Here is a 10,747-nt window from a genome sequence, read left to right on the forward strand (position 1 = left end):
TAATAACTATGAGTTTTATCATACAGTGTTCCCCAGATAGTCTTAAATGCAAATATTTTGTTACCATTGAGGCAGAATCAAGACAAGGATATGAAGATATAAAATGATTGTGAGGGATATTATGAAGGGGGTCCTGGTTTTGAAGTCTGGATTTAAGCATGCTCCCTAATCAAATAAGTACATGGACTCATTTTTTGCAAAATAATTGATATGCCCCTATTTTGTAATATAAAAGAAGACCTAGACTTCCCTGGTGGTACAGTGGAGAGGAATCTCTGCCAATTCAGGGACACGGGTTCAATCCCTGTTCTGGGAAGACTCCGTATGCCTCAGAGCATCTAAGCCAGTATACCACCACCATCTAGAGAGCCCGTGATCTGCAACTACTGAAGCACGCATACTGCGACTGCTGAAGGCCGTGTGCTTGGAGCCCATGCTCTGCAACAAGAGAAGGCATCTCAATGAGACGCTCATGCACCACAACGAAGAGGGTAACCACTGCTCGCTGCAACTAGAGAAGATCTGCAAGCAGCCACGAAGGCCCAGCACAGCCAAAAATTAGTTAATTAATTATTTTAAAAAGTATACCTGAGCTAAGGTGAAGCATCCATTTTAATCTTTTGAAATGCCTGTTCAGACAATTTACAAAAGAAAATGCACAAATACAACATACACAATACACACACAATACACACACACAATGCACAATACAATATATACAAAACATCCCTACCTTCACTAATAATCAGTATAACAATATAAATTAAGGGAATAACACTGTAGTTTTTTCATGATAGAGCATTTAAAGGTTTGACAAATATGAAAGAAAGTAGACAAATATTTATACTTCTGTACATACTATATTTTAACATTTTTCAAATTAGCTAACATTTTTGAAAGGAAATTTGACAAGAATTGAATTTATAAAATAGGTATACTTTGGCCCAGCAATTTAATTTGAACATTTTATCCCATAGAAACATACAAAAAGTGCACACAAATCATATGTACCAAGATGGCATAATTATTCATATTGGTGAACTAGAAACAATTTAAAATTCAGGAAAATAGTTAATGGATTATATTACTTTCTTGTTATTTAATATTTAGTATCTTTTTAAAACTCACAGGGACTTTTTTATAGTCAGGAAATACATCTATAATAAGTTCTTGAGAGAAGAAAAAAACCAAAGTTTAGTAGAATAAAAACTGATGTCCTGTACTAAATTACTTTAATATATTTTATTATCTACTCAGGAAAATAAATTTAGAGAGTTTTGTTTTTTTACTTCTGGGGAAAATAATTGGTGTTTTTGCCCCAAACTTACATGAAGCAATTCTGCATATTTTAAATTTTGACAATGTGCAAGTGCATATTTGTACAGAATACTTTTAGACAATTATTATTTTTTATATTATTGAACTATAGTTGATTTACAATGTTGTGTTAGTTTCTGCTGAACAGCCAAATGATTTAGTTAAATATATATATATATATACATATATATATACATATACACACACACACATATATATATACACTAATATTGTTTCCATTATGATTTACCACATGATATTGATTATAGCTCCTTGTGCTTTACAGTAGGATTTTATTGTTTATCCATCCTATATATAATAATTTGCATCTGCGAATCCCAAACTCCCCATCCTTCCCTCCTCCACCCCACCCCACTGGCAACCACAGGTCTGTTCTCCGTGTCTGTGAGTCTATTTCCGTTTCTTAGATATATTTATTTGTGTCATGTTTTAGATTCCATATATAAGTGATATCATGTGGTGTTTGTATTTCTCTTTCGGACTTACTTTGCTTAGTATGATAAGCTTTAGGTCTATCCATGTTGCTGCAAATGGCATTATTTTATTCTTTCTTAAGGTTGAGTAATATTCTGTGTGTGGGTGGGTATCACATCTTTATCCATTCATCAATCAATGTACATTTAGTTAAATAGTGATGCTATAAACATAGGGGTACATGTTTCTTTTCAAATTATAGTTTTGTCTGGGTATATACTCAAGAGTAGAATTGCTAGATGTTATGGCAACTCTATTTTCAGTTTTATGAGGAACCTCCATATTGTTTTCCATAATGACTGCACCAATTTACATTCTCATCCACAGTGTAAGAGGGTTCCCTTTATACTCTCCTGCATTTATTATTTGTAGACTTTTTAATGTTGGCCATTCTCACTGGGGTGTGGTGGTACTTCATTTTAGTTTTGATTTGCACTTTAACAAATTATGTTGATGAGTATATTTTCATGCACCTACTGACCACCTCTATGTCTTCTTTGGAGAGATGTCTATTTAGGTTTTATGCTCATTTTTTGATTGGGTTGTTTGTTTTTTTGTTATTCAATTGTATGAGCCATTTCTATATTTTGGGATTTAAGCCCTTGTTTGTCACATCATTCACAAGTATTTTCTCCCAGTCCATATGTTGTCTTTTCACTTTGCCTATGGTTTCCCTGCTGTGCAAAAGCTTGTAAGTTTGATTAGGTTTTATTTGTTTATTTTTACTTGTATATCTATTGCCATGGGAAACTGATCTAAGAGAACATTGGGACAATTTACAGCACAGAATGCTTTGCCTATGTTCTTTTCTAGGAGCTTTATGGTGTCATGTCTTATATTTAAGTCTCTAATCCATTTTGAATTTATTTTTGTGTATGATACGCCAATGTGTTCTAATTTCATTGCTTTGTATGCAGCTGTGCAACTTCCCCAACACCACTTGCTGAAGAGACTGCCATTTTCTCATTGCATATTCTTTAGGCATTTATTATTTTATTTACTAAAGAGCTTACTGTTTCAGAAACAGTCAATATCATATAGTTCTATTTGTATGCTGTCATTCCAATTTGTTTTTTATACAATATAGAAAGAAATGGCTCAGACCCAGTGGGTTCCAATAAAATGAGAGCTTTGTGTTTCTCCAGTACAGAAGGTGCTCTATGATGTATAATATTTAAGACATGCTCTCTTGTTTCTCAAAGATCCCTTGGGGTGAAAATAAATTTAAGCCCCTGGCTCAGAAAGTTGGGAATTCCCAGGGCTTTTTAAATTTTAGCAGAGGTTTAGGCACCTAGGAGACCCTCTCTTGGTTTGTAAAGTGCCGTTCAACAACCCAGTACTAGATGTAAGGCTCTCCTTCTTCATACAGAACATCCTCTGGAGTTCTGTGCCTTACAGGGAGTCTTACCACCAAGTACATCCAAGAGTGAAAAAGTCATTCATTGCACAGTAAGTAAAGTACTTCAGACATAAATAATTTCAGCTACAATTACAAACTTGAGGATGCCCATTCAAGTAAAGTAGTACAATAACAACCAGCTTTCCAGGATAAAGGGACCAACAGGAATGGCTAGTGTTGATGAGTTAGGATGTGTGGGATTAAATTGTTTGGAGAATCCTTCATTTGATAATCAGTAAATTTTAAAGTTAAATAATTGGTTTAATTTTATTTTTGTTTTCTCCTAATTAATAATTACTATAGTCATGACCAATTTAAAGAATATTTGTTAGTGCTACGTGTGCATATGTGTTTACATAAGCTACATTTTTAGATTTCCAAGTTTTAAGAACTGTTTTTCTTGTTTTGATAGCTTTCCCTGAGTCCTGAGACCAGAGTCTCATAAATATAATTTGCAGACATGCATTAGATTTAACTAAATCAGCATGTTTTGTTTTTAGGTTGTGAACCATGAAGAACATAAATGCTTTTGCAAATTTTGCAGGTTTTTCTTTGTCCTCTCCACCTGACCTCATTAAACAAAACAGTTTTGTTATTTTTTTTTCCACTCTAAATTGAGCTTGTGCTCACTAGAAGTATTTGTCATCTTTTTTTTTTTTTACAAGTTCTAAGATATTTGAATGAGAATTTGTGCTTTAGAAAAATAGTCATTCAAAATCAAACTTAATTTTCCAGATTAAAAAAATAAAGAATTGACATAGGTGAAGAACTGTTCTGCTAGTATTTTGAAACAGTAATAAAATTTGACAGCCACAATATTTTTTATCCAAGTTCTCTTTAAAATCTCTGTAATTTTAATGGTGTCATTCTTACACAAACAGTATATCTGGTCTTATCCCAACTAATGCTTCTTCAGACTTCCTATATGCCAACTTATCAGAAAAGCCTTCCTCTAGATTCCCAAGTTAAAATATATATAGTGATCTAGATATAGATGTAAACTTGGTGTGTAACTCTAAATCAGACCTTGACATATTGTAATAACTTTTATGTAAACTTTGTTTTCCAATTGTGTTGGCGTTATTATAAGCTCTTTTCTGTTTTATGTTTAATCTTTCTAAGTACCCATTAAAATAGGTATAATTGCACATATTTGGACAAGTAATATTAGTTCTCAGAAAGATTGAATTACCCTCGGGATCATATGAGAAAAAAAAATGATAAAGCTAATTTTTAAATCATAATAGTTAAGTTTCTTCCATAATTCTGCTTTATTTCTCACACATGTTTGACTCTCTAATGTTTAGAACAGTACCTGACACAAGCAGGGCTTCTCATTAAAAACTGCATGATTGGTACAAGGAGGTAAAACATAACATAACAACATGACAGAACAAGATATAAATGGGAAAGCAGGCAAAATAGAATTTCCCTTTCAGAAGCTGTAACAAAGATGGGTTTAGAACCAAGTTTTTTCTTTGACCAAAATAAATAAAGAAACCAAAAAAAAAAAAAATAGACAAAACATGACTAAAAGCTGAAATCAAAAGGATTATATTCTATTAGCTGTTTGAAGCTCAGGTTATGATAAAGCAAGAAGATTTTATGCTAATAACAAAGATATATGCATGACATATGTATGTGAATGAGTATGTTTATATATATGTTTATGTGTAACTGTAGGATATTTTTATAACAAGATGCATTACGTGATTTTAACCTGCTTCTACCTGGGCATTAGTCATTTTTACTTGCATAAGGTAGAATGTTTAAAATCAAAGTGGCACTTTTTAAAACTTTGTGTAAGAACTTGGCTTCTAGTTGGGCTTTGAAGAGAAAAATGAACACACGGCACATAAAACACTCAACATTCATATAGTATTTTGATGTACACTTTTTTATATGTATTAAGTACTTTGTTTGCTTATGGAAATTCAAGTACTAGGATCTAGTAAATGTGTTCTGGTTTCAGCGCTGCAGTGAGCATCAGATGTTCCTTAATTATTTTTTCTAAAAGTTTCCCACCTTTCTTCCTACCACCTCCCTTCCTTCCTCTCACCCTCTCTCCATTCTTTTCTTCCGTTTTGCTTTCCACCTGTATCACTGTCTTATTCTGCCATTCTTGCTGCTCCTGCTGCTTTTTTACTTTATCCAACACATGTTTAAGCTGCTATATATTGAGCTGGAACATTGGCTTGATAAACTACAATTTCTTACCAATTAGTATTTTCTTGTCAAATCAGCATGGGATTTTATTTTATAATATCTACAATTTACTTACACATGTATTTGTTTTGAACTGAATACTATAAAAGCTCAAAAACAAATGTTTTGACTAACTTTTAGGCAATATGCGGTGTGCTTTTGCTCTGTCTTATATAATTAATCCTCATAGCAACATTTAATATAGCATCTTTATTATAAATTTATTAAAAAGAAAGCTTGGAATTATTGAAATCAAACAAGTTGTGTCAGTCATTTTGCTAAGTCACTTATTTATAAAAAAAATTATCATAATACATAAAATATTTTCAGAAAAAAATCTCACTAGAGAAAGAGGCATGTGATCTCAAATACTTGCAGATTAGTTGATAGGGTAGAAATATAAGAAATACTTTCTAGAAGATGTAGTATCTGAGATTAATTTTTCAGGACTAAATAGAAATTCACTGGGTATGTAAGAGAGAGGGAGGAGCAAGTGATCCAGCCAGAGGGCTTGTCTTGAGCAAAGGTATAAAGACACAGAATGATAATGCATAAGGCTAGGGCTCCCAGCACCTTCAGAATTATTGCAACAAAATACAGAGCATAGGGATATCATTTATATTAGTGATGAACGTAGAGAACCTTGCACATCTGTTTTGTAAACATATTGTGCCTCATAATAAAGAAGCAAAGGAAATTAAGTTTATTTTGTTGCTTATGAGAAAATATTTAAAAGGGTACAATGTAGTCTTGTTGACATTTTAGAAACTTACTATGAAAACTGTAGGAACAATGTATTAAAGGAGAAATACTAGGGGTAGAGCTTTCAGGTAAGAAATGACTAGTTTGTTTAAGGTAAAGAGCAATGTTAAGAGTTAATAACAGTAGCCTTGAGTTGAGACCTGGGTTCTATCCCTGGGTTGGGAAGATCCTCTGGAGAAGGAAATGGCAACCCACTCCAATACTCTTGCCTAGAAAATCCCATGGATGGAGGAGCCTGGCAGGCTACAGTCCGTGGGGTCACAAAAAGTCAGACATGACTAAGCGACTTCACTTTCACTTTTTAAACAGCATTTATATCTGTCTTGTGCGTGTTCAGTCATGTCTGACTCTCTGTGACCTCATGGATTGTAGCCCACCAGGCTCCCTTGTCCAGCAGATTCTTCAGGCAAGAATACTGGAGTAGGTTACCCTGCCCTTATCCAGGGGATCTTCCCGACCCAGGGATTGAACTGGCTCTCTTGAGTCTCCTGCATTTTTAAGCAGGTTCTTTACCATTTGTGCCACCTGGGAAGCCTATGTATAGATATATCTATATGTATACATATATATGTATGTAGATCTACATATATGAAGTGAAAAAACTGAAAGTGTTACTCGCTCAGTCATGTCCAACTCCATTGTGACCCCATGGACTGGATCTTACCAGGCTCCTCTCATTGTGGAATTTTCCAGGCAAGAATACTGAAGTAGGTTGCCGTTTCCCCCTCCAGAGGATCTTCCTGACCCAGGGATGGAACCTGGGTGTCCTACATTGCAAGTGGCTTCTTTTATATAGTGAGGCTTTTTTTTTTTAGTCATTTCCCATTAGAACCTTATGGACAGTAGATACTGATATCCTCATTACACAAAGAGGGAAGGAAGCACAGAAAGATAACAGCCAAAGACAAATGACTGATTAGAATGGAGCCATCTATTGAACTCGACAGTCTGGCTCCTGACTTTGCTTTTCACAGCTGCATTACCAACAGTAAAATAAACTGGCATTACATTTACGATAGTCTCATCAATACTAGGGCTTCCCAGGTGGCACAGTGGTAAAGAATCCACCTTTAATACAGGAGCCACAAGAGAGGCAGGTTTGTCCCTCCGTTAAGAAGATCCCCTGGAGAAGGAAATGGCAACTCACTCCAGTGTTCTTGCCTGGAAAATTCCATGGATAGAAGAGCCTGACAGGCTACAGTCCATGAGGTCACAAAAATGTCAGACATGACTGAGCGCATAGTCCATCAATAGTATTTTTGAATAAAATACATGAAAAAGTTGTATGGGTTGGAAAGGGTTAAATTAACTCTTATGCTTAGGGCATATATTTGAATTTCCTGTGAAGCAACTGGCTAGATACGTCTTTGTATCGGTTGAACACATGTTCAGAAAAGGTATCTGGATTGAGTATGAAAATTTGAAAGTTAATTGGAGACTTTAGAATATTCAAATTGCTCAGAAATTTTATATGAACCATAACATAAGAGAAAAAGCATAAATGTAAGCCAAAGAGTAACATAGAAATACTCTAAGTTTCTAAGGAAGAAAATAAATATAGAGATTTAGAGCCCTTTGAAATAGAGGAAAAACGAAAGTCACTGCTCACAAAAATGGATAGAATTAATTTGTTTTTCTATGTAGTATATCGACCACTTCAGTTCAGTTCATTTCAGTTCAGTTGCTCAGTCGTGTCTGACTCTTCACAACCCCATGAATCGCAGCACTTCAGGCCTCCCTGTCCATCACCAGAGGGAATCAAATAGGTGAATGTATAAAACAAAATAGCCTGATACCCATTCCAGATATTAATCAATTTCTAGTAATGGAGATCAAATTATTTCACAAACTACAGTGACATTTCCTTTTTGAATTGACTGAAAGGAAATAATTACAGAAGATATCCCTAAAGAGATACATTTTAATGAACTACAATTTGATGAGTTTTCAATAACATGTAAAATCATGTGATTAGTACATCAGCCATGATATGGAACATTTTGATCTTCCAAAAAGTTGTTTCCTGCCTATTTGTACTCAGTCTCTTTATACTCCCTTTTCATCTCTAAAATCTCTGGTCAACTATCACTGATTTTGGCTTTTCTAAAATTTCATACAAATGAGATCATACAGTATGTGGGGTTTTGTATTTGCCTTCTTTCACAGAGCACAAATGACCCATTCAAGCTATTGCCTCTATCAGGAATTATTTCCTTTTCAAATTAAAGCTTATGGATCTTTGCAATATGTGCATCAATTCAACACTGGGTGTATGTTTGGTTTCTTTCCTTTTTCTTTTTTTTTCTTTTTTTTGCTATCATGAATAAAGCTTATTTGATTATGTTCAAGTCTTTCTATGGATATGTGTTTTTATTTCTCTTGGGCAAATTCTTAGAAGTGAAATTGCTGGGTACTGTTAAATGTTTGATAAGAGTGCGTGTGACTTTATGTGAAACTGCCAAGCTGATATCCAAAGAGGCTCTGTACCATTTGTATCCCATCAGAATTTCAGTTGTTCCATATGCTCACCAACACAGTATTTTCAGGTATTTTTAATTCTAGCTATTCTAATGGTATCTTATTGTACTTCTCATTTACATTTTCTAAATAAATAAAGATGTTGAACATTTTTTCATGTGCTTAGTTGCCATTCATAATATCAAGAGGAATAATTATGAAGTTATAAACCAAATTTTGAGTTTTTCATGTCTTAATTTTGTAACTCTATGTATAGGCAATCAGTTTGCTTTTAATCAGATTTCCTGACACACAATCTCTCTTTTATAGGGTGAGAAGCATCTTGGACTTCAGTCTGACCTACACCTTTCCATGTGGTCTTTTAATCACACTGTTTCTAATTGGCCCACCTTCTCCTTCATTGGTATACCTGGTCTGGAGGCTGCCCAAATATGGATTTCCATTCCCTTCTGTCTCCTGTATCTCCTAGCCCTTATGGGAAATGCTCTTCTGCTTATCCTGGTTAAAGCAGAACATAATCTTCATGAACCTCAGTTCTATTTTTTGGCTGTGCTGGCCCTTACTGACCTAGGCCTTTCATTGTCTACAATGCCTAGTGTCTTGGCTATCTTCTGGTTCAATGTCCACTCCATCGGCCTGGATGCCTGCTTAACCCAGATGTTCTTCATCCACACCCTCTCCTCAGTAGAATCAGGTGTCCTGGTAGCCATGGCTTTTGACCGCTTGGTAGCTATCTGTGCTCCACTGAACTACACCAGGATCCTGACGCACTCTACTGTCGCCTGCCTTAGTGGAGCTGCTGTCATACGCGGTGCCACCCTGGTGGCCCCTCTGCCTTTCCTCCTCAGGACCTTTCCTTTTTGTGGGGCCAATATCCTCTCACACTCTTATTGCTACTACCCTGATATGCTGAACTTGGCCTGTGGGGACATCATTTTTAGCGGTGTCTATGGATTGGTGTTTGTACTCTTCACATTTGCAGTAGACGTTGTCTTCATCTTAGTTTCATACATGAAGATCTTGGCCACTGTTATAAAGCTGGGGAATCAAGACAGAAACTGGAAATCACTGCATACCTGTGCCTGTCACCTATGCACAGTATTTGTGTTTTACCTGCCCCTCATCAGCTTGGCAGTGCTGCATCACTACACCCAGAACACTTCCCCGATTCTATTCACCAGCATGAGTAATGCCTACCTCCTCATGACACCACTGCTCAACCCTCTTGTCTACAGTCTCAAATCCAGGCAGATCCAGGCTGCTCTGCGCAAGCGATTTTGGGTTCAACGTATTATTGCTGGAGAATGACGTTTTTCTCTATATCAGAAGAGAGAACCGATTTAAAAAGTGCTGTTCAGGATCTGCTATGTGCCGAATAGTATGTTAGGCACCATGAATTCAAAAATAAAAAGACTCAGGCCTTTCCGCTAATTTAACTATGCAGGGAAAGAGAAGCAGAGGGCTTAAATAAATGATCATAACTGATCATGAGTGATGACTGTTTGGTAGTGGTAAGGAGAAATGGCAACAGAAACTCAAGTTCAGTGTTTTTGGTGTATGAGTTGCATGAAATCATGTATTCACAACTGCTAAATTGAAGTGTATGATGCTGGATTTTAAAAGATCAAAGAGGGGCTGATTTTACTGAGAAAAACAAGATTTCACCTGATTCTTAATTGCCCATGTTGTTTAAGTTGAAGCATTATAAAATTTTAAATTGGTGATAAATTTATGACTATATGCTTAATAGTTTTGGCCATTTCTTAGGGTTGGAGTACTAGTTGATATCTCAACCTGATGGTTTTTAACCAAAAATAAAGGAGCTGTATGAAAATAAATAATATATAAGAATGTGAGAAATGGTTATTCTTACTCATCGTCCTACTTCATTCAGAATTCATACTTTTTTTGGATTTTGTTTGGTTTCTCACTCCGTACTGAGAATATATAGGGCTACATTTCATCTTCTGAAACAAGGATTCAACTCCTTTCTCTAATTTTCCAAAAGGAAAAATGAATTATTCTCTTGGGGTCAACTCTTGAGGTTAGTCATAAATAAATGAAGACTTGTCTTGCTGAATTAGCTTAGGA

At 35.3% G+C, this 10,747-nt stretch overlaps 1 protein-coding gene across 1 annotated transcript; it reads left to right on the plus strand.

The window, feature by feature from the left end:
• The first annotated feature begins 8,983 nt into the window (after positions 1-8,983).
• LOC113904771 (olfactory receptor 51H1-like) lies at positions 8,984-10,407 on the plus strand. Its single transcript, XM_027561862.1, has one exon. It carries the CDS (start codon positions 9,008-9,010, stop codon positions 9,962-9,964), a length of 957 nt encoding a protein of 318 aa, XP_027417663.1. The 5' UTR covers positions 8,984-9,007; the 3' UTR covers positions 9,965-10,407.
• The last annotated feature ends 340 nt before the right edge of the window (positions 10,408-10,747 follow it).

This window comes from Bos indicus x Bos taurus, chromosome 15, assembly GCF_003369695.1.
Source record: "Bos indicus x Bos taurus breed Angus x Brahman F1 hybrid chromosome 15, Bos_hybrid_MaternalHap_v2.0, whole genome shotgun sequence".
In the NCBI taxonomy this organism is placed as follows: Eukaryota; Metazoa; Chordata; class Mammalia; order Artiodactyla; family Bovidae; genus Bos; species Bos indicus x Bos taurus.